Raw genomic sequence first — 27,271 nt, 5'->3', positions numbered from 1 at the left:
TATTATAGTAGACTATGAACTAACACTATCAACATTGTATATTTGTAGACCTGGTAGTATTATAGTAGATTATGATCTCACATTATCAACAGATCCTGTTATAAAAGATTGTAAACGAGAAAGTATCTGTCAATCAGTAGCTAAGAAACTAGTTACTATAGAGAATACCAATTGTTTTCCACTGGATAATATTTGTACACAAATATTTGCTCCAATACGCGTCTTTTATGGTGAAAAAACTGATAATTCTACTGAAGGTAAAGCACCACTTCAACTGTAAATACTGTTATTTTGGTAAAATATTACCCTTTATAAGATCTCCACTGGGTTAGTTGACTGCAAAAAGTGAACAGAGGGTGTGTAATCGATGTAACCCTCTCATGACCCAAATTCTTCCAACCAAATTGATCAAAATCAGCAATCTGTTCACAGAGGTAATATACTATTCAAAAAAAGTAGGGGATATTTGATTTTGGGGGCATAATACTAAAATATGCAAATGACTACGATAAAAGTCACTATAGAACCTAACAGAAGAAACATTTCCAGTTACATGTAACGCCCAAACGCACCAATAGCTACCGCATGGAATGCAGGTGATGCTTGGGATCATCATGGGGGTCCAACCCAAGATTTGCACGACTCTGACTTTGAATGTTACAGTCATAGTGGCATTGAATTCCAGGGTGGAAACATCAGTTTAATTGTTTTAGTGACCAGAAAACAAATTTTGATATGCGTCGGCTTACCCAAAATGAAAGGTTACGTGCCCTTGGCATGCTACAGATCGGCACAACACAGGCGGTTGTGGCGCGGACGATGAATGTTTCTCAGTCTGTCATAAGCAGGCTATGGTCCAGATACCGTGATACACAATCTGTACAGGACAGACCACGCTCAGGTCGACCAAGGGCGACAACTCAAGCCCAGGATCGATTTATCCGTACCTTGGCCTTGAGAAATCGTGTCATCACAGCAAATCAGATCAGCGCTCGTCTTCAAACAGACACTGGTGTGAGAGTGAGTGGCCAGACGATTCGGAATCGACTGCATAGGGGTCACCTTCGCGCCCGACGTCCTCGCGTGATCCCTTGTTTGAGAGATCATCACATTCAGGCAAGACGTCGTTGGTGTAGGGATCGTCAACACTGGGATAATCGACGCTGGAGCAATGTGATGTTTTCAGATGAGTCAAGGTTCACTGTTGATTTTTTGGACAGACGTAGGAGGGTGTGGCGTCGTCGAAACGAGCGCTTCCAAGACGTTAACGTCATCAGACATGATCGATTTGGGGGTGGTTCTGTTATGGTGTGGGGAGGCATCACTGTTGCTGGAAGAACGGCTTTACATGTTGTTGCAGGGCGTGTTACAGGCCAGTACTACCGGGACAACATCTTGGCAGTCCATGTTGTGCCGTTCGCACGACGTCATGGCCGCCGTTTCATCTTCCAGGATGACAACGCAAGATGTCACAGGGCCAGGATCGTTACAGGTTACCTCCAACAACAGAACATCACCACATTACCTTGGCCAGCACTGAGTCCCGACCTCTCCCCCATCGAGCATGTCTGGGACATGCTTGGACAGAGGTTACGTCAACGTCAACAACGTCCTGCCAATGTCCAAGAACTTGCTGCTGCGTTGCAACAGGAATGGGACAATCTGGACCAAAATGACCTTAGACGTCTCATTAGGAGTATGCCACGTCGGATCAATGCTTGTTTGGCAAACAGAGGAGGATTTACCCGTTACTGACTTGGTTGTGATGCTGTGGTAACTTTGCTGTTTGACCCCGGGTATCATTTTACCCTTATAATGGTCAGTCTGTGCCTTACTTAGTCTAACGATCATTTGGAATAAATCGATGAATGTGAACTTCATTTCATTTTGTCATTTGTTTCTTCGTCAGTTTCATTAGGTGACTTTAATAACACTTAAAAATCAAATATCCCCTACTTTTTTTGAATAGTATACTATAGTCTTCTAACTATGTAAGATGATTGGCCTTATTATGTTCAAATGGAGCCACAGTGGCTAAGTATATAGCCTGGATGTCGTTCCGATCGCGGGTTCGCTTCCGGTATTGGCCGAGAAAGTACATCGAAATTTTCCGACGTGGATTCCCCTTGTTAGTGGTGCAGCCCAGTCAGAGCAGAACAGAAGGACATTAAACCCCATACTTCGATGATTAGTATCGATAGTGCATGCAGTGTTTACATAAGACGTAGTAACGTAAACTTGTCCAGGCAGAATGGTGTCCTTTACTCAAATTACGCCCTCGCCAATCTGATAAAAAAAACAGAACCTATTTCGTTTCGTTTTTTATAGTTCAAAATTCCGTTTTACTTGTCTTTACTACCCTAGGATCTGGAAGAGTTCTGGTTGAAGTGAGGGATTGGCCAATGATTTGAATGAACCGGTCTGCTACGGCGAGTTATTGGCGTGCGATCCACGGAGTTTGTGTGTAAGGCACCAGAAACGTCAAGGCTGATTAATTAATCAATGTCTGACGTCATAGGGTCAAAAGTCGCTCGTACGACCCCTGACGCTACCTTCCAGTAGAACCGGTATGATCTTCATTTAGTGTCGGCCATTGAAAGTATAAAAAACGAAACGAAATATAGATCTGTATTGTAATCAGATTGCGCCTTCGCGTACTTTTTTATGTGCCCATTTAAACTAAATAGGAAATATTTGTTATCCAGATATATTTCAAACATCGTTATTTATTTTTCTAATGCTTCAAAAACAATGTTTTACTGTCAGAATCGTCGATAATTTTAAACGGATTTTTTTCGATTGTGAACAAAATATATACTATTCAAAAAAAGTAGGGGATATTTGATTTTTAAGTGTTATTAAAGTCACCTAATGAAACTGACGAAGAAACAAATGACAAAATGAAATGAAGTTCACATTCATCGATTTATTCCAAATGATCGTTAGACTAAGTAAGGCACAGACTGACCATTATAAGGGTAAAATGATACCCGGGGTCAAACAGCAAAGTTACCACAGCATCACAACCAAGTCAGTAACGGGTAAATCCTCCTCTGTTTGCCAAACAAGCATTGATCCGACGTGGCATACTCCTAATGAGACGTCTAAGGTCATTTTGGTCCAGATTGTCCCATTCCTGTTGCAACGCAGCAGCAAATTTTGGACATTGGCAGGACGTTGTTGACGTTGACGTAACCTCTGTCCAAGCATGTCCCAGACATGCTCGATGGGGGAGAGGTCGGGACTCAGTGCTGGCCAAGGTGATGTTCTGTTGTTGGAGGTAACCTGTAACGATCCTGGCCCTGTGACATCTTGCGTTGTCATCCTGGAAGATGAAACAGCGGCCATGACGTCGTGCGAACGGCACAACATGGACTGCCAAGATGTTGTCCCGGTAGTACTGGCCTGTAACACGCCCTGCAACAACATGTAAAACCGTTCTTCCAGCAACAGTGATGCCTCCCCACACCATAACAGAACCACCCCCAAATCGATCATGTCTGATGACGTTAACGTCTTGGAAGCGCTCGTTTCGACGACGCCACACCCTCCTACGTCTGTCCAAAAAATCAACAGTGAACCTTGACTCATCTGAAAACATCACATTGCTCCAGCGTCGATTATCCCAGTGTTGACGATCCCTACACCAACGTGGTCTGTCCTGAATGTGATGATCTCTCAAACAAGGGATCACGCGAGGACGTCGGGCGCGAAGGTGACCCCTATGCAGTCGATTCCCAATCGTCACACCAGCGTCTGTTTGAAGACGAGCGCTGATCTGATTTGCTGTGATGACACGATTTCTCAAGGCCAAGGTACGGATAAATCGATCATGGGCTTGAGTTGTCGCCCTTGGTCGACCTGAGCGTGGTCTGTCCTGTACAGATTGTGTATCACGGTATCTGGACCATAGCCTGCTTATGACAGACTGAGAAACATTCATCGTCCGCGCCACAACCGCCTGTGTTGTGCCGATCTGTAGCATGCCAAGGGCACGTAACCTTTCATTTTGGGTAAGCCGACGCATATCAAAATTTGTTTTCTGGTCACTAAAACAATTAAACTGATGTTTCCACCCTGGAATTCAATGCCACAATGACTGTAACATTCAAAGTCAGAGTCGTGCAAATCTTGGGTTGGACCCCCATGATGATCCCAAGCATCACCTGCATTCCATGCGGTAGCTATTGGTGCGTTTGGGCGTCACATGTAACTGGAAATGTTTCTTCTGTTAGGTTCTATAGTGACTTTTTTCGTAGTCATTTGCATATTTTAGTATTATGCCCCCAAAATCAAATATCCCCTACTTTTTTTGAATAGTATATTAATAATGGTTATCAAAAGCTGCCTATGTGTTTGAAAGCACCTCTGGTTAAAAAAATCCATCTTACATTTTAAAATACCAACGAATAAAAAAAGTTATCTCTTCAAAATTCAATGCTTTTGCTTGTATTTTCGTCAGGGTAAATTAGGCAATGATCAGTTTCTACATATGAAATAATCTCGGATCAGACCTGGGTTTCTAGATAAGAGGAAATGTCAGTCTCTCCTAACAAAATTCTGTAACGTCAATACAATTATTGATTCTTATAATAACATGCGATATACTCCCCACCTGGAAAGGGGTAAATATAACGGGAGATATATAGTGGGGGTGATGAGCATGGCGTGGAGTTTGCTTTTGTGTGTGTGGGTGGGGAGTGGGTGGTCCGCTCCGTCACTGCAGCTTTGCATGGGCTGTAAAAACGAACAAATGAATAACTTTATTCTGCGAGTTTATCATTAGATAGTGCACAAAATTATACAGCTTAAAACATCTTATCTCGAGCGCTCGACTTAATTATCTCGAGCGCTCGACTTAACTACCTCGAGCGCTCGACTTGTATCTCGAGCGCTCGACTTAGTATCTCGAGCTCTCGAGATATTATTTTTCTTTGCGTGTCCTAAATCAGACACCGTACTTCCAAAATATTTTCATATTTAATTCATGTTCCGGCTGTAAGTTCATCTCAATAGTATTCCCGAATAAAATACATTTTTGATTATCCAACAGATACTAAAGTGGAAACATTCTTGAAAAAAATAGCGCTGGGTGACTAAACATCGGTAATGTATTTTAATAAAAATCACTCGTCAAAAGAGGCACTGCAGTCTGTGCGTATTATCAGGTCTTGCTTGTTAATTATTCAAACCGTGGGAAAAGCTCTTGCAAGTTTCGCCCCAAATTTAACCATTTGCACTACATCTGTGTAGTATACGATGCCTCATATGGCATGGGACCTTATACGGTAATATTAGTCCCGAAATTACCTAGTTTGTGTCGAGTGGACGTTAAACCCCATTTCTCTCTCTCTCTATACGATAATATAATTCAAAATGGGGTCGTAGTAGTGATTAATAGTTAGTAATTGCAAGTTCAATCGTTTTGCATCAAAATGCGGTCTAGGATAAAGTCCAGGATGACATTTAAACCCATTGCTAAGATGTTTCAGTGGGGCGCGACTGCGTAAATGAAGGACGGTAAACCCCATTTTATTTCATTTCATTTCATTTCCTAAAATACAGCTTATAATCTTCTGTGGAATATTGTTTTACAAGATGTCAAAAGTTGATATATGGTGTGTTGCGTCGTGGACGCCCATTTCCCGGGAACCTATCTAAAAGGAGATATATCTCGTCATGTTACTCGGTTTCAAATTCTTGCATACTTCATTTGAAACTGGGGGGGTTGGATAGCCGAATGGTTAGCACGCGCGCGCTGTATCATAAGGCCTGTACGTGACAAGGAGTAGGGTCGCCTGTCCAACCTCGTGGGGTTTCTCCGGGTCCTCCGGTTTTCTCCCACTGCTAAAGACCCCTACGCACAAGCGAATTATTGAAATAAAATTAAACCATATGTTAGTCCCGAAATGACCTAGTTTCTCTCTCTCTCTCTCTCTCTCTCTCTCTCTCTCATTTGAAACTTATATTTTAGAGAAAGTGGCCCAGTGTATAACCTGTAGTGGTGAGTGCATGCTGGTTGGAACTCGGTATGAATGTAGGTAAGTGTAAACTTTACCAGTCAATTAATTTTTTAATGGTATTTTTATACGGCCACATTTTCATGTGGACGTATATTGTCGTCGCCCCTGTCTGTCCGTCCGTCCGCCCACAATTTGTGGACACTCTAGGTCACAATTTTTATCTGATTTTGACGAAAATTGAAATATAGGTTTATCCCCGCAACATCTCGGTTCCTTTGGATATTAGCATGTATCGGACCGTAACATCATGGATTTTGGCCCCTGTTTGTACGAAAAATCACGTTTTTTTTAGCTTGTTCTCTATCCATCCCTTGCAAAATCTGGGCGTATCTTGCATGGTAACCGCAGGGTTTTCTTTAATCTTTGCGGATTTGTCAAAAAGAAGACCAATCTAAAGACGTACGTAACTAACGTACGAAAATTAATTGGTGGCTAGCTTTTTTTTTCGCACGTATACAGTGAATGGCCATTTTGCTCAGTAATCGCACCCAGAATTTGGCTTTTTTCTAAATTTGCGTTTAAGTTTAAAATATTTGTTTTAGAACTGAAATAAATTAACTATTAGTCAATCCCAACGCTAATAACGTCAACAGAATTGATTGTGTGTATCTGAAATAGACATGACCGACGCACAAAATAGTGTCAGCTTCTATGAACAACCATTTGCAGACGCTGTCATTGAAGACGACGTCAATTCTATGAGTTGTAGTGTTATTTTTGTGAAAAATCATTGGAAGAAGAGAGAACATGTTGGGACTGGACGAATTATATAGTCTTTATGGGTGCAAAGGAAACAATGCTGAAGATAAACCTATTTTTTACAATGTAACGTGTTGTTGACCCCATGACCCATTGACGTTAATGTCATGACCTGTGATGTGTAGATTACGTGATATGGATATCATGGCTATTGACTGTGTCTGAGATACTTCTCCGCAGGTAGCGTGTCTCAGATGTTCAGAATGATCTAAATATTGTGGGGGTGAATTTGATAAAATCTTATGTTTCACAGAAAATGATATCATATTTGAAAGGTGTTTATACAGATTTGTCGTGTAATATTCATTTTAATTTTACTTTATAGGTCAACATCAATATCGTGTAAGTATTGTTTGCCTATTTGTATTAGGCTAACATGACAAGTCAGATAATTGTTTTACGGAGTTCCTCTTGATGTCGCAGGATTTACGTTGATAATGTCGAAGGTAAACGGAACTACGCCATGGTAGAAATGTCGCTGTCTTTTCATTTCTCCAAATTCTATTACGTGTGTTGTAGATGCGACGGTCTAATACTTACTACTGTTATAAAGATTGATGCTTATTTTTGATATAGATTTGATTAAAAAAAACTGTGCACGTCCGATAATTCGGTGTATGGTATTTTGGATAACACAAATTGTCACAAACATGATATTTGTGGATAACACAAATTGTCACAAACATGATATTTGTGACTCAAACGACTAATCTAGACTGTAAATTATTGGCGAATTTTAAAAGTATTTAACATGTTTGAAACTAATACACCAATGACAAAAAAACCAAAGAACAATGTAGGTCTTCATGGTATGGGAGGCCATTATCTGAGGGTAGCCATTTTCGATAATATTCCAACTTATTTTTTTCATATTTACCCTATTTATAATGTTATCGACATGTCAACTGTATTAGTATTCACAGGTGTCATGACTATATTTCAAATTTTTTCCCATCACTTCATGAAGATATTTCCATGATGGCGGGTATTTTTAGTCGGGAAATGGGACGATGTGAAGATTTTGTTTAAGAGTAGTGTTTGGTGTCAATATATATGTTTTCGGGGTCGCAGATTCCATTTCTGACATTTACAAACTTTTAAAATGATCACATGTTAACATAATTAGCATATTTCCAAGATGGTTGCCATAGTGTCAATGTATATATGTTTTCGGTGGCGCAGATTTGATTTCTGCCATATACAACTGCGTAAATTGATCAGAACGGCAGAACGTTTTCTAAAAGTATTATTGTCATAGATTTACTTGTCGTTGTTATTTACACGTTTCTGTGTCCAATTCTGCTACGTAGGCTATTAGCTTGTAGCCCATTCCTGAAAGCCGGTACCGTGTCGGACCAATTTGGTATATTATCCAACGATGAAAATTACTGATTCGAGATGACGACTGAGCTGATATCGATTTTCCTAGGAAAGAAAAGGCTATTCACTTGGTCTCCTGGCATGAAGAGAGCGTAACGGCAGCGTGGGGCTTGCGCCAACCGCTTTCTACGCCCAGCGCGGTCAAGGTCTTAATACGCCTTTGGCCAAGCTCTGGCTTCGCGCACCGTGTTCCCACCATTCTCTCGCGGTTAGCAGTCAGACTGGGGTACGTTCTCACCACACTCCCGTGGCGTGCCTACCAGGCGTAAGCTGCCTTTTCGCCGCGCCATGCTTACTCCGCCCTCATTCACTTTCAAAGCAGAGAACAACCAAACGTCAAGCAATCAAGAACATTTTTTAGTTTCTTGATGTTTCCTGTTAGGATGCTAGACTGGAACTGGTGGACGAGGTTCAGTACCTTCCATATATATACAAAAAGGCCGTAACAGCGTAGCAAGCATGTGGCGAGCTTCGTTCCACTGTTCCAGCCTGGCCGCAACGTGGTTGAAGCTGATGGGGACGCGGCTGTAAATGAAATACTTGTTAAGAAGCCCTCATGACATAGATTATGTTATCAACTGAGTTCCAAGCTGAATGTGGAACGAGCATGTGGATGCTGTTGCGTTGGAAACATAAAGAAAATATCACCACTTACACAACTAGTGGCCGGCTATTTTACATCACTGCCCCCAGTTCTTTCAATGGTGATGGCAGTGATGTCGTCGTTTAATTGGTGATATAGTTTGTTAACAACAGCATTCGTTTGAACGACTCCTTCCATACGCAGCTTTATGTCAGTTGATAAAATAATCTATGCCACGAACTTTTTTATAGCAAGTGTTATTATATCATTCGCAGTTCTTGTTTTTATTTCTTTGAATACCGCTTTATATTTAATATCATACATTTCTGTTCTACCTTTTAATTTATTAATTGCTTTTCCAAAAGTTGTAAGTCTCACATTTTTAACCATCGATAATTTTGTATCTATATATAACCGACAGACAACATAAATTGAAAGTCTCGATGGCGCCACCAAGTCATGTCTGGGACATGATCGGGAGACGTGTTCGTCAACATCAACCGACAACACTGCAAGAATTGGCCGTGGCACGGCAAGAGGAGTGGGTCAGATTGCCCCAAATCTTGATTGCTCGGTTGATTAGGAGTATGCCACGACGAATTGCTGAATGTCTGAGGATTGGTGGAGCAATTACTCATTATTAAGACAAAAAACGTCCATTTTCACTTTTGACAGTGTAATTCTTTGCGATAGAAATGAGGCCGTAAGATAAGCCGCCCATATGAACTGTTTATGTTCATGTCTAAAAACAAAATCAAACGTGGTGCGACTTTTATTATTGATGAATGATGTTTATTTGTGTTTTTTTTAATCTGCCCTTAATAATCTCCGTTTGTCGTATTTTGTCTGGCCATTGCATATTTACTCGAGTGTTTTGAAAAGTAGACTTTGACCGATGTTATTAAACTTCAATGAAAACTCTTTCTAAGTTGTTATGAGTCAGTGTTGTTTTAGTTGTTGGTTAAGTCATGTTCAGTCTAATTACCGAGGTTTACACACTTGGTCATTCACTAGATTAACAAATAATATATCTCAGTACAATAGGAAATATATTTGCGTGCGTAGTGCGTAATGGAAAACAAAATAAATAGTATTATGTTTCCAATTCTTATAGGTTCTATAATAACATGTTTTTCAGCAAGTAGTGGAACAGAATCATCCACGATAGATGTAACAACTAAGATTGCGCCCACATCCGTCACTGATGTAACAACAATATTGCCACCTACAACTGTTACAAATACAACAAGAGCAATTTTACCTACAATACATGTACCCACTACTACAACTACGACAGATGTAATAACACATATGCCACCAACTGCAGATGTAACAACACCCAAACCATCTACCACAGATGTAATAACAGAAATACAATCTACCACAGATGTAACAACAGACATAAAATCTACCACAAACCTAACAGTAAAAATATCATCTACCACAAATTTAACAACGGACACAGCTCCTACGATAGGTGTTAAAACAGACAAGACATCTGTAATAACAGACACACCATCTACAGCAGATGTAATGACCGATATACCATCTACCGCAGATATAACAACACACAAATCATCTACTACAGATGGAATAACAGAAATACAACCTACCACAGATGTAACAACAGACATAAAATTTAGCACAAATGTAACAGTAAAAATATCATCTACCAAAAATGTAACAACGGACATAGCTCCTACGTTAGGTGTACAAAAAGAAATACCATCTACAGCAGATGTAATAACAGATATACCATCTACCGCAGATGTAACAACACACAAACCATCTACCAAACATGTAATAACAGATATACTGTCTACAACATATATACCATCTATCACAGATGTAATAACAGTCATACCATCTACCAATGATGTAATAACACATATGCCATCTACCACAAATGTAACAACAGATATACTATCTACAAAAGATGTAATAACGAATATACTATCTACAAAATATGTAATAAATGAAATATCCCCCACAACAGATATATCCTCTAATACTAGTTTAACAACCGATATGTCAGATGTAATAACAAATATACCATCTCCTTCAGAATTAGTAACATATATACGATCACCCACAACCGATGTAACAACGGACATAAATCCAGCAACTGCGACAAATGTAATAACACACATACCATTAACAGGTGTACCAACTACAAGTGTAAAAACCAACATCCCTACTACTGCAGGTGTAACAACGGACATATCTTCTAATACTGATGTAACAACGGACACATCTCCTACTACAGATCTAACAAACGTTCCATATACGATATATGTAACAACAGACATACCATCAACGACAGATGTAATAACAGATATACCATCAACGACAGATTTAATAACAGATATATCATCAACGACAGATGTAATAACAGATATACCAATTACAACAGCTGTAACAACGGACATAACTTCTACTACACTTGTAACAACAGATATGCCTCCAACTACAGATATAACGGACGTTCCATCTGCCCTACATGCAATAAGAGACATAACATCTACAACAGGTGTAGTAACAGATATACCATTTACCACAGCTTTTGTAACAGATATACCGTCGACCACAGATGTAACAAAACATATACCATCTACCAGAAATGTTACAACAGATATACTATCTACAAAAGATTTAACAACGGACATATCTCCTACTACAAACGTAACAGGTGTTCCATCTACGATAGATGTAATAAAAGCCATACCATCTACGACATTTGTAATAACAGATATACAATCTACAACAGATGTAATAACAGATATACCATCTACGACAGATGTCATAACAGTTAAACCATCTATCAGAAAATACGTAACATCAAATATTCCATCTACGACGGATGTAATAACAGAAATATCACAAACAGATGTAACAATGGACATACACCTTACTACAGGTGTAAGAACCAACATTCCTACTACTACAGGTCTTCCAACTACGATATTGGCACCTACATCTGTTACAAATGAAACAGGAGCAATTGGACCTACGATACATGTACCCACTACTACAGATGTTCCAACTGTGACAGATGTAATAACACACATGCCTAAAACTACAGATGTAACAACACCGAAACCATCTACCACAGATGTAATAACACAAATACAATCTACCACAGATGTAACAACAGACATAAAATCTACCTCAAAGGTAACAGTAAAAATACCATCTACCACAAATGTAACAACGGGCATAGCTCCTACGGTAGGTGTACAAACAGACAGGGCGACTACGACATCTGTAATAACAGACATACCATCTACAGCAGATATAATAACAGATATATCATCTATCGCAGATTTAACAACACAGAAACAATCTACTACAAATGTAATAACACAAACACAATCTACCACAGATGTAACAACAGACATAAAATCTACAACATATGTAACAGTAAAAATACCATCTACCACAAATGTAACAACGGACATAGCTCCTACGATAGGTGTACAAACAGACAGGCCATCTACATCTGTAATAACAGACATACCATCTACCGCAGATATAACAACACACAAATCATCTACTACAGATGGAATAACAGAAATAGAATCTACCACAGATGTAACAACAGACATACAACTTAGCACAAATGTAACAGTAACAATATCATCTACCAAAAATGTAACAACGGACATAGCTCCTACGATAGGTGTACAAAAAGAAATACCATCTACAGCAGATGTAATAACAGATAAACAATCTATCACAAAATATGTAACATCAAATATACCATCTACGACGGATGTAATAACAGTAATATCACAAACAACAGATGTAGCAATGGACATACACCCTACTACAGGTGTAAGAACCAACATTCCTACTACTACAGGTCTTCCAACTACGATATTGGCACCTACATCTGTTACAAATGCAAAAAGAGCAATTGGACCTACGATACATGTACCTACTACTACAGATGTTCCAACTGTGACAGATGTAATAACACACATGTCTCAAACTACAGATGTAACAACACCGAAACCATCTACCACAGATGTAATAGCACAAATACAATCTACCACAGATGTAACAACAGACATAAAATCTACCTCAAATGTAACAGTAAAAATACCATCTACCACAAATGTAACAACGGGCATAGCTCCTACGATAGGTGTACAAACAGACAGGCCATCTACGACATCTGTAATAACAGACATACCATCTACAGCAGATATAATAACAGATATACCATCTATCGCAGATTTAACAACACAGAAACCATCTACTACAGATGTGATAACAGATATACCGTCTACAACATATATACCATCTATCACAGATGTAATAACAGTCATACCATTTACTAATGATGTAGTAACATATATGCCATCTATCACAAATGTAACAACAAATATACTATCTACAAAAGATGTAACAACAAATATACTATCTACAAAAGATGAAACAACAAATATACTATCTACAAAAGATGTAACAAAAAATATACTATCTACAAAAGACGTAACAACAAATATACTATCTACAAAAGATGTAATAACTGAAATATCCCCCACAACAGATATATCCTCTAATACGAGTTCAACAACCACAGATGTAATAACAGATATACCATCTCCGGCAGAGTTAGTAACAGATATACGATCACCCACAACCGATGTAACAACGGACATAACCCCTACAACTGCGACAGATAAAATAACACAACCGCCATCAACAGGTCTACCAACTACAGGTGTGAGAACCAACATTCCTACTACTGCAGGTGTAACAACGGACACATCTCCTACTACAGATCTAACAAACGTTCCCTCTACGATATATGTAATAACAGACATACAATCTACAACAGATGTAATAACAGATATACCATCTACGACAGATGTAATAACAGATAAACAATCTATCACAAGATATGTAACATCAAATATGCCATCTACGACGGATGTAATAACAGTAATATCACAATCAACAGATGTAACAATGGAACTACACCCTACTGCAGGTGTAAGAACCAACATTCCTACTACTACAGCTCTTCCAACTACAATATTGGCACCTACATCTGTTACAAATGCAACAAGAGCAATTGGACCTACGATACATGTACCCACTACTACAGATGTTCCAACTGTGACAGATGTAATAACACACATGCCTCAAACTACAGATGTAACAACACCGAAACCATCTACCACAGATGTAATAGCACAAATACAATCTACCACAGATGTAACAACAGACATAAAATCTACCTCAAATGTAACAGTAAAAATACCATCTACCACAAATGTAACAACGGGCATAGCTCCTACGATAGGTGTACAAACAGACAGGCCATCTACGACATCTGTAATAACAGACATACCATCTACAGCAGATATAATAACAGATATATCATCTATCGCAGATTTAACAACACAGAAACCATCTACTACAGATGTGATAACAGATATACCGTCTACAACATATATACCATCTATCACAGATGTAATAACAGTCATACCATTTACCAATGATGCAGAAACAAATATACCATCTATCACAAATGTAACAACAAATATACTATCTACAAAAGATGTAACAACAAATATACTATCTACAAAAGATGTAACAACAAATATACTATCTACAAAAGATGTAACAAAAAATATACTATCTACAAAAGATGTAACAACAAAAATACTATCTACAAAAGATGTAACAACAAATATACTATCTACAAATGATGTAATAACTGAAATATCCCCCACAACAGATAAATCTTCTAATACGAGTTTAACAACCACAGATGTAATAACAGATATACCATCTCCAGCAGAGTTAGTAACAGATATACGATCATCCACAACTGATGTAACAACGGAAATAACCCCTACAACTGCGACAGATGTAATAACACACCCACCATCAACAGGTGTACCAACTACAGGTGTAAAAACCAACATTCCTACTACTGCAGGTTTAACAACGGACACATCTACTACTACAGATCTAACAAAGGTTCCCTCTACGATATATGTAATAACAGACATAGAATCTACAACATATGTAATAACAGATATACCATCTACGAGAGATGTAATAACAGACAAACAATCTATCACAAAATATGTTACATCAAATATGCCATCTACGACGGATGTAATAACAGAAATATCACAAACAACAGATGTAACAATGGACATACACCCTACTACAGGTGTAAGAACCAACATTCCGACTACTACAGGTCTTCCAACTACGATATTGGCACCTACATCTGTTACAAATGCAACAAGAGCAATTGGACCTACGATACATGTACCCACTACTACAGATGTTCCAACTGTGACAGATGTAATAACACACATGCCTCAAACTACAGATGTAACAACACCGAAACCATCTACCACAGATGTAATAGCACAAATACAATCTACCACAGATGTAACAACAGACATAAAATCTACCTCAAATGTAACAGTAAAAATACCATTTACCACAAATGTAACAACGGGCATAGCTCCTACGATACGTGTACAAACAGACAGGCCGTCTACGACATCTGTAATAACAGACATACCATCTACAGCAGATATAATAACAGATATACCATCTATCGCAGATTTAACAATACAGAAACCATCTACTACAGATGTGATAACAGATATACCGTCTACAACATATATATCATCTATCACAGATGTAATAACAGTCATACCATTTACCAATGATGCAGTAACAAATACACCATCTATCACAAATGTAACAACAAATATACTATCTACAAAAGATGTAACAACAAATATACTATCTACAAAAGATGTAACAACAAATATACTATCTACAAAAGATGTAATAACTGAAATATCCCCCACAACAGATAAATCCTCTAATACGAGTTTAACAACCACAAATGTTATAACAGATATACCATCTCCGGCAGAGTTAGTAACAGATATACGATCATCCACAACTGATGTAACAACGGAAATAACCCCTACAACTGCGACAGATGTAATAACACACCCACCATCAACAGGTGTACCAACTACAGGTGTAAAAACCAACATTCCTACTACTGCAGGTGTAACAACGGACAAATCTCCTACTACAGATCTAACAAACGTTCCCTCTACGATATATGTAATAACAGACATACAATCTACAACAGATGTAATAACAGATATACCATCTACGACAGATGTAATAACAGATAAACAATCTATCACAAAATATGTAACAACAGATATATCCTATAATACGAGTTCAACAACCACAGATGTAATAACAGATATACCATCTCCGGCAGAGTTAGTAACAGATATACGATCATCCACAACCGATGTAACAACGGACATAACCCCTACAACTGCGACAGATGTAATAACACAACCACCATCAACAGGTGTACCAACTACAGTTGTAAGAACCAACATTCCTACTACTGCAGGTGTAACAATGGACACATCTCCTACTACAGATCTAACAAACGTTCCATCTACGATATATGTAATAACAGACATACAATCTACAACAAATGTAATAACAGATATACCATCTACGGCAGATGTAATAACAGATATACCATCTACGACAGATGTAATAACAGATAAACAATCTATCACAAAATATGTAACATCAAATATGCCATCTACGACGGATGTAATAACAGTAATATCACAAACAACAGATGTAACAATGGACATACACCCTACTGCAGGTGTAAGAACCAACATTCCTACTACTACAGCCCCTCCAACTACGATATTGGCACCTACATCTGTTACAAATGCAACAAGAGCAATTGGACCTACGATACATGTACCCACTACTACAGATGTTCCAACTGTGACAGATGTAATAACACACATGCCTCAAACTACAGATGTAACAACACCGAAACCATCTACCACAGATGTAATAGCACAAATACAATCTACCACAGATGTAACAACAGATATAAAATCTACCTTAAATGTAACAGTAAAAATACCATCTACCACAAATGTAACAACGGGCATAGCTCCTACGATACGTGTACAAACAGACAGGCCGTCTACGACATCTGTAATAACAGACATACCATCTACAGCAGATATAATAACAGATATACCATCTATCGCAGATTTAACAACACAGAAACCATCTACTACAGATGTGATAACAGATATACCGTCTACAACATATATACCATCTATCACAGATGTAATAACAGTCATACCATTTACCAATGATGCAGTAACAAATATACCATCTATCACAAATGTAACAACAAATATACTATCTACAAAAGATGTAACAACAAATATACTATCTACAAAAGATGTAACAACAAATATACTATCTACAAAAGATGTAACAACAAATATACTATCTACAAAAGATGTAACAACAAATATACTATCTACAAAAGATGTAATAACTAAAATATCCCCCACAACAGATAAATCCTCTAATACGAGTTTAACAACCACAGATGTAATAACAGATATACCATCTCCGGCAGAGTTAGTAACAGATTTCCGATCATCCACAACTGATGTAACAACGGAAATAACCCCTACAACTGCGACAGATGTAATAACACACCCACCATCAACAGGTGTACCAACTACAGGTGTAAAAACCAACATTCCTACTACTGCAGGTGTAACAACGGACACATCTCCTACTACAGATCTAACAAAGGTTCCCTCTACGATATATGTAATAACAGACATACAATCTACAACATATGTAATAACAGATATACCATCTACGAGAGATGTAATAACAGACAAACAATCTATCACAAAATATGTTACATCAAATATGCCATCTACGACGGATGTAATAACAGAAATATCACAAACAACAGATGTAACAATGGACATACACCCTACTACAGGTGTAAGAACCAACATTCCGACTACTACAGGTCTTCCAACTACGATATTGGCACCTAAATCTGTTACAAATGCAACAAGAGCAATTGAACCTACGATACTTGTAGCCACTACTACAGATGTTCCAGCTGTGACAGATGTAATAACACACATGCCTCAAACTACAGATGTAACAACACCGAAACCATCTACCACAGATGTAATAACACAAATACAATCTACCACAGATGTAACAACAGACATAAAATCTACCTCAAATGTAACAGTAAAAATACCATCTACCACAAATGTAACAACGGGCATAGCTTCTACGATAGGTGTACAAACAGACAGGCCATTTACGACATCTGTAATAACAGACATACCATCTACAGCAGATATAATAACAGATATATCATCTATCGCAGATTTAACAACACAGAAACCATCTACTACAGATGTGATAACAGATAAACCATCTACAACAGATATACCATCTATCACAGATGTAATAACAGTCATACCATTTACCAATGATGTAGTAACATATATGCCATCTAACACAAATGTAATAACAACTATACTATCTGTAAAAGATGTAACAACAAATATAATATCTACAAAAGATGTAATAACAGAAATATCCCCCACAACAGATATATCCTCTAATGCTAGTTTAACAACCGACATGTCATCTACCACACATTTGATAACAGACATATCATCTACGACAGATATAATAACAGATATACCATCTCCTTCAAATTTAGTAACCGATATACGACCATCCCCAACCGATGTAACAATGGATATAACCCCTACAACTGCGACAGATGTAATAACACACCCACCATCAACAGGTGAACCAACTACAGGTGTAAGAACCAACATTCCTACTACTGCGGGTGTAACAACGGATATATCTCCTAATACTGGTGTAACAACGGAAACATCTCATACTACCGACTTAACAAACGTTCCATATACGATATATGTAATAACAGACATACCATCAACGACAGATGCAATAACAGATATACCATCAACGACAGATGTAATAACAGATATACCAATTACAACAGCTGTAACAACGGACATAACTTCTACTACACTTGTAACAACAGATATGCCTCCAACTACAGATATAACGGACGTTCCATCTGCCCTACACGCAATAAAAGACATAACATCTACAACAGGTATATTAACAGATATACCATTTACCACAGCTTTTGTAACAGATATACCGTCGACCACAGATGTAACAACACATATACAATCTACCAGAAATGTTACAACAAATATACCATCACCGAAAAATGTAACAATGGACATATATCCTACTACAAACGTAACAGTTGTTCCATCTACGATAGATGTAATAACAGCCATACCATCTACGGCATTTGTAATAACAGATATACAATCTACAACAGATGTAATAACAGATATACTATCTACGACAGATGTAATAACAGTTAAACCATCTATCAGAAAATACGTAACATCAAATATTACATCTACGACGGATGTAATAACAGACATATCACAAACAGATGTAACAATGGACATACACCCTACTACAGGTGTAAGAACAAATATTCCTACTACTACAGGTCTTCCAACTACGATATGGGCACCTACATCTGTTACAAATACAACAAAAACAATTTTAGCTACGATACATGTACCCACTACTACAGATGTTCCAACTATGACAGATGTAATAACACACATGCCCCCAACTACAGATGTAACAAGACCAAAACCATCTACTACAGATGTAATACCAGAAATACAATCTACCACAGATGTAACAACAGACATAAAATCTACCAAAAATGTAACAGTAAAAATATCATCTACCACAAATGTAACGGACATAGCTCCTACGATAGGTGTACAAACAGACAAGCCATCTACAGCATCTGTAGTAACAGAGATGTCGTTTACCACAGATGTAATAACAGATATACCATCTACCGCAGATGTAACACCACACAAATTATCTACCACACATGTAAAAATAGATATACCGTTTACATCAGATATACCATCTAACACAGATGTAATAACAGTCATACCATCTACCAGTGATGTAATAACATATATGCCATCTACCACAAATGTAACAACAACTATACTATCTACAAAAGATGTAACAACAAATATACCATCTACAAAAGATGTAACAACAAATATACTATCTACAAAAGATGTAATAACAGAAATATCCCCCACAACAGATATATCCTCTATTACTAGATTAACAACCGACATGTCATCTACGACACATTTGATAACAGACATATCATCTACCACAGATGTAATAACAGATATACCATCTCCTTCAAATTTAGTAACCGCTATACGACCATCCCCAACCGATGTAACAATGGATATACCCCCTACAACTGCGACAGATGTAATAACACATCCACCATCAACAGGTGTACCAACTACAGGTGTAAGAATCAAGATTCCCACTACTACAAGTCTTCCAACTACGGCATATGTAGTAACACACATACCCCCTACTGCAGGTGTAATAACTGACATACCTAATACTACAGATTTTCCAACTGCGACATATGTAATAACACACATACCAACAACAGGTGTACTAACGGACATATACCCCACTACAGGTGTAAGAACAGACATTCCTATTACTACAGGTCTTCCAACTACGACAGATGTAGTAAGACATATACCTCCTAATACAGGTGTAACAACGGACATACCCCCTACTACAGTTGTAAGAACCGGCATACCTACTACTACAGATTTTCCAACTACGACAGATGTGGTAACACGCATACCAACAACAGGTGTAAGAACTAACATTCCTAGTACTTCAGGTCTTCCAACTACGACAGATGCAGTAACAAACATACCTCCTACTACAGGTGTAACAGCGGACATATCTCCTACTACACATGTGACAAACGTTCCATCTACGATATATGCAATAAAAGACATACCATCAACGACAGATGTAATAACAGGTATGCCATTTTCCACAGATGTAATAACACATATACCATCTATGAAAAATGGAACAACGGACGTTGCAACTACTGCAGATGTTACAAGGGACACACCGTCTACCACAAAAGTAATAGTAGGCTTACCATCATCCACGACAGATGTAACAACAAATATACCAGTTACGATAGATGCAACAACGGAAATACCGCCAATTACAAATGTAACAGATAAACTATCTCTGATTCATGTAATAACAGACATACCACCAACCACCGATGTAACAACAGATATACCATCTACGAAAGACGTAACAACATACATATCATCTAAGATAGATGTAACAAAAGACATTCCGTCTAGGATAGATCAAATAACGGGCGTGCCTCATACTGTAATAACACAGATACCATTTACCACAGATGTAATAACAAATATACCAACTGATATATCACCTAAAACTGTTACAGGTGTTACAACAAAAATACCACCTGAAACAAGCGTGTATACAGAACGATCAACTGTACCAGTCAAGGGGGTAACATCTACAACGCGTGTAGGAGTAAAAATACCCACCTCTTTAAAACCTAATATACCACCAACAATCATCGGGGATCTAGCAACACAGTCGTCGTCTACTACAACTTATGTTAACGATACGACTGTCAGTTCTGGTAAGTATTTAAATACTTGAATGTTTTGTATCTAGTCTGTGATTGATGCAAGAAATTCTGTAATGTTTTGATAACATTTCTGTCACACTTGCCATTATATTTACAATTGTAGAAACATCTACAGCAGATGTAATAACAGATATACTGTCTACGGCAGGTGTAACAACATATATACAATCTTCCACTGATGTAATCACATATATGCCACCTACCACACATGGACCAACAAACATAGTATTCACTACAGATGTATTAACAGACATATCACCCACAACAGGTCCAACAACGGATATACCCTCTACTACAGGTTTAACAATCAACGTGCCATCTACCACACATTCAATAACACACATATCATCTACCCCAGATGTAATAACAGATATACCATCAACCACAGCTATAATGACAGATATATCATCAACCGCAGATGTTACAGCTACGCCAGATAAAATAACACACATACCTCCTACTACAGGTGTAACAACGGACACACACCTTACTATAGATGGAGCAAACGTCCCGTCTACCACGGATGTAATAACAGATATACCATTCACGACATATGTAGCAACAGGTACACCTTCTTCTTCACGTGTAACAACATACATACCCCCAACTACATATATAACAGACGTTCCATTTACGATAGATGTAATAACAGATATTCCATCCATGACAGATTTAAAAACAGATATACCATCTACGACAGATGTAACAACACAAATATCATCAGGGGTAATAACAGAAATATCACCCACAACAAGTGTAACAACCGACATACCTATTACTACTGCAGATTTAAAAACACGCATAGATGTAACAGACATACCATCTACGACAGAAGTAATACCAGGTATAGAAGGCATACCATCTACCACCGATCTAAAAACAGATATGCCATCTACCACGGATGTAATAACAGACATTCCATCTACGATATATGTAACAACACACATACCTTCGACAGATGTAATATCCACGATAGATGTAGTAACAGATACACCATCTAATACAGATGTATTAACAAATACATCATCTACCACAGATGTATTAACAAATATACCATCCACCACAGATGTATTAACACATATACCATCTGTGAAAAATATAACTGAAGTACCGCCTACTGCATATGTAACAACGGACATACGATTTACCACAAATGTAATAACACACATATCATCTACCGCAGATGTAATAACAGACATAACATTACCGACAGATGTAACAACAGGTATACCCTCCACAACAGAAGTAATACCAGGCTTACCATCTACGGCGAGCGCAATAGCAAAAATATCATCCACAACAGATGTAACTACTGATATACCAGCTACGGCAAGTGAAACATCGGACACACCGCGTAATACAAATGTTGCAGACGTACTATCTACTATAGATGTAATAACAACCATACCAACTAGCACCGATGTAACAACGTATATACCATCTACGCCAGATATAACAACATATATACCAGCTACGGCAGATATAACAACTGACCCACCATCAACGATAGATGTAACAGACATACCGTCTAGGAAAGGTGATACAACTATAACTTATGTTAGCGATACGACTGTCAGTTCTGGTAAGTTTTTCAATACTTGAATGTTTTGTATCTAGTCTGTGATTGATGCAAGAAATTCTGTAATGTTTTGATAACATTTCTGTCACACTTCCCATTATATTTACAATTGTAGAAACAATATTTACCACAGACCATATTCGAAGCAATAATAAATCTGGTTATTAAATAATTTTGTTTTTACAGGTGCAATTTTATGTGTAACGTTATCACTACAGAAAGACTATGATGTTAAATATAGTGATAAAACATCTACAGAATATATATCATTAAAGACAAGTTTAGAGATAGGGGTAAGAAATAAGTTATGTGGTCGTTTCTAGTTAAATCAATAGAAAATATAATGTAGTATAACTACCTAAACAGTATTTTTAATATTTACAGTTATAAGTTATATGTGGTTGTTCATCTTTTTATATAAACTCAAGCTAATCAATATCAAATGTACTCATATTAAAACGTAATGTCGTATAGCTACGTAAATAGTATATTTAATATTTCCAGATGAAGAGCGTCCTCAATAGTTCCAGTATATTGTCTATAGCTGTTACTGATATAAGGTATGTGACAAGATCCCCGGTTTAAGTGTTTTCTGGTAACAAATATCTTTTTTTTATTCGTTTGGTTTTGTTTGATTGGACTACAATTGTCAATTAAGCCACAGGATATATAGATATTCTTCAAAAAAAAAGAAAAGAAACGCTTAGTGAAATTTCTTCGTCAGTATACCCTCGCTCTACCATCACCACGTTGCAACTGAAACCACGACTCGTCGCACATCCAAACTGTTCTCCAGGATTGCTGTGGCCATACCCTGTATTTCTGAGCCCAATGAAGTCGGATTTGACAGTGTCGGCGTGTCAAAACAACAGTTCGTAATCCGGCTTCACGTAGGCGGTTACGGACAGTTTGAGATCCTACGCCGTCCAGGAATTGCTGCTGCAGTAGAGGTCGCTTTTTTGAACAGTTCCCGCAAATGACGTAACTGGCGAGAGAGGGAAACATTAAGCATGTGCATCTGATTTTCAAAACCGAAAATACCCGGGATTGTAAAGGCCTTAGATTTGGGTTTCATGAGAAAAGTGTGCGAAGTTGATAAACTTATGTGTCTTTGTGCAATCACGCATAAACAAATTTCAACAAAAAGTATGACCATTCACAATATAAAATCAATAATGAATTTATTTTATCCTTTCATAATGACATTAAAAACAAGTAAGATTTATTGAAACGACGATCACGTTCAAACAAAAAATTGCGAGATACAGATCTATTTGGGATAATGATAATATTGCCAATGGCCCGGGTCGCATAACTTTAACATACCATCCTTCACAGAAACAATTCTCACTCGATTTATTTTCGTGGCATGAGAAATACAGCTACGATGAATCCGTTTATTTTAATGTAAGGTAATTTTATTTTTAAATAGTTAACAGACCAAAAAGCACCCATAAAAAAACCGTAAAAGAAAATCTGAACTCATTTCATATCTTATTTCATGGAAGACAGAGCATTCTTATCTATAAAAATATATCTTCTTGACAACTGTTTAAAATGGACAATTTCTTGGTATTAATGGTCTATAATACATGACATATTTCATAATTTCATATGCATGAAGATTTGTAAACTGATCAATCAATTATCTCAAAAGTGTTTACTGAAAAATATTATAGGCCTATTTTAAATTAAATTTTAATATCTTGCATGTATATTATTTATTGATGAAGGCTTACGTTAAAAACATAAAAATCAGAGAAGTATTAGGAGCCAAATGTATTTTATCTTGGGGAAAAAACATTTTAATTTAGGCATTATCCACTAAGGTGTGTGGCACTTTGGCAGTTTCAAAGTATCATTGAAAGGGTATATGGGGATGGCATCTCAAATCTAGGCATCGGAACATTGGTTATTTGGTGGATTATTTTTAAAGATCTTAAATACTTTCAAAACCTGACAATAAGTTACAGCTTAGATTAGTTGTTTGAGTTGGGCCTGACATCGGAAAACTCCGTTTATTAATCTTTTAAAAATATTAATCATATTTTATAAATTCCCGAAAGACACCCAGAAATATCATATGTTTGTGACAATTCTCAATAGTTTATGTTATCCAAAATACCGTAACTACGAAATTCCAGCGATTTAGTTCACCGATACGCATTATTTCCATTGACGTCTGCGAGTAAATCAAATGCCAAGGTCACGAAAGCAGCGTGCAAGTTAAAATCGAACCCACTGATACATTTCGAAACGAATAATACGCAATAAACTCATTTATTGCATCTCTCTACAACTGGCTGACCATGTGTAAACATTGCTACAACGTATGAAACTCTCTCATTGATATTGTAAACGTCAGTTCAGCATGTCAGCATTTTTCAGTTCCGAAGCCTTTCGAATCAGTTAAGATTCAATTTTACCCTACAGTCGTTTTTCGTGAAACGCATAAAATTTAGAATAGCATTTTGATTTTAGTGATTTGTGAAACAGGGCCCTGGTAGTAGACCGTGAGTTAATGCTACATTATGTAAGAATTAAATCTGTCTATTGCAGGTCTACATGACAAGCCCATAATGAACTCTCTAGATCATTAGTATTACAGTAGAACATGGATTAACACTGTTAACATTAATATTATTGTAATCTAGTAGCATTATAACAAACTATGAATTAACACTATCATGATCTGGTAGTATCACAGCAGATTATTAATTACCACTATCATCATTAATGTTTGTATATTTGTAGACCTGATAGTATTATAGTAGACTATAAACTAATACTATCAACATTAATGTTTGTATATTTGTAGACCTGGTAGTATTATAGTAGACTATGAACTCACATTATCAACAGATCCTGTTATAAAAGATTGTAAACAAGACCGTATTTGTCAATCAATAGCTAAGAAACTAGTTACTATAGAGAATACCAACTGTTTTCTACTGGATAATGTTTGTACACAAATATCTGCTCCAATACATGTCTTTTATGGTGAAAAAACTGATAATTCTACTGAAGGTAAAGCGCCACTTTAACTGTCATTACTGTTATTTAGCTAAACGATTACCCCCTGTAAGATTTCACTGCTGGGAAGTAAACTTTGTTTACTTACCCCTATGAGCCACTGACCCCATTTGTAAAATTTCAGATTTCACCACTATTTGATTTTCGATTTTTCAGCCCCACAATTGCAGATGTTAGCCGCAAAAATGGTTTTTCATTTGCATATTGTGCCTATGATTTATATTAAACACGAAATTATATGTTCAAATCCTTTCTACGTGTAACTTCACATCACACGGCGTCGTACATTATTTATATACGGCGTAGTAACGTAAACTGGTCCTTCCGAATATTCACTGCTGATCACTTTGAGAAATCAGTTAAAAACTATAGTCTCTATCGCGTTCACAGGGTTTTGGGGAAAAGAGGGATAACTCTGGAACGAAAGGTCGTAGCACGCTTAATATGCTTCTCAGAATATTTGGAAACGTCCGTTAAAAATTGTAGCCTCTACCGGGGGGATTACTCCGGGACGAAAAGTCACAGCGCTTTGAATTTCTCATGATTTTTTACAAAAAATCCGTTAAAGGGTATAGCCTCTGCAGCTATCAATAGTGTTCAGCCACTCATGATTTGAAAGAAGGGGGTTCACGGTGGCTAAATGGGTAAGACGCTGGCTCGCTAGCCTGGAGGTCGGACGTTTGATCCCTGCATTGGCCGAGAAGGTTCATCCAGATTTTCCGACGTGGTTTCCCCTTGTCAGTGATGCAGGAAGGAGGGCCTGACAAGGACAGCTGTCTAGTCGTTCGGATGGGACGAAAAACCCAGGTTCCACGTACACATTGGCGTACACTTAAAAGATCCCTTGACATTTGGAATTCGATATAAGAGTAGGCCGTAGTGTCGCTGTCCGGGCAAAATTTCCCTCATAGCTTAAACCGCTCTAACAAAAAAGCTTTTTCGGGTACGGCATGAAAAAATAAAACATTTTTACTGACACCAGCTTTCGGTTTAAGTATATTGGGGTTTTAATGCCGTAATACTTTAGGGCAGAGTGTGAAAAAAATGTTCGCTATCTTCTTGAATATCAGCTCCTTCCATTTAGTCAACCATTTGTTAATCAAACTCAAATCTATAGTTCACATTCGCCCGTAGTTTCAATAGTAGTCTGCCCCACCATAAATAAATATCTCCAAATATCTCGACAATTACACCACAATACTTATATATATATACTAAGCTTTAAATCAGTTTCGCACAATTAGAGTCACTAAATAAACGGTTATTTTGTACTTAATAAGATATGACCATTTAACCATCTATAAATAATACACTGAAAAATGGTTCGGAGTGTCGTCCATGACATCCAGACACTTTTGAGCAAAAAATAGGTTGCGTGCCCTTGTTTTGAAATTAGTCCC

General features: G+C 37.5%; 1 protein-coding gene across 1 annotated transcript; it reads left to right on the top strand.

Moving 5' to 3' along the window:
- The first annotated feature begins 6,031 nt into the window (after nt 1–6,031).
- Nucleotides 6,032–25,598, top strand: LOC130012886 (salivary glue protein Sgs-3-like). Its single transcript, XM_056100974.1, has 4 exons — nt 6,032–6,041; nt 12,317–13,062; nt 16,492–17,019; nt 25,593–25,598. The coding sequence occupies exons 1-4, from the start codon at nt 6,032–6,034 to the stop codon at nt 25,596–25,598; spliced, it is 1,290 nt and encodes a 429-aa protein (XP_055956949.1).
- Nucleotides 25,599–27,271: the final 1,673 nt, after the last annotated feature.

The sequence above is a fragment of the Patella vulgata genome, chromosome 5 (assembly GCF_932274485.2).
Source record: "Patella vulgata chromosome 5, xgPatVulg1.2, whole genome shotgun sequence".
Classification (NCBI taxonomy): domain Eukaryota; kingdom Metazoa; phylum Mollusca; class Gastropoda; family Patellidae; genus Patella; species Patella vulgata.
The sequence above is the reverse complement of the archived record's forward strand: the minus strand, read 5'-3'. Positions and strand labels throughout refer to the sequence as shown.

Bases quoted from the DNA above. Each gene is read 5' to 3' on its own strand.
- LOC130012886 (XM_056100974.1), top strand. The intron at 13,063-16,491 runs GTAATAACAGTC...CCAACTACGATA, and splicing joins ATATACCATCTATCACAGAT to TTGGCACCTACATCTGTTAC.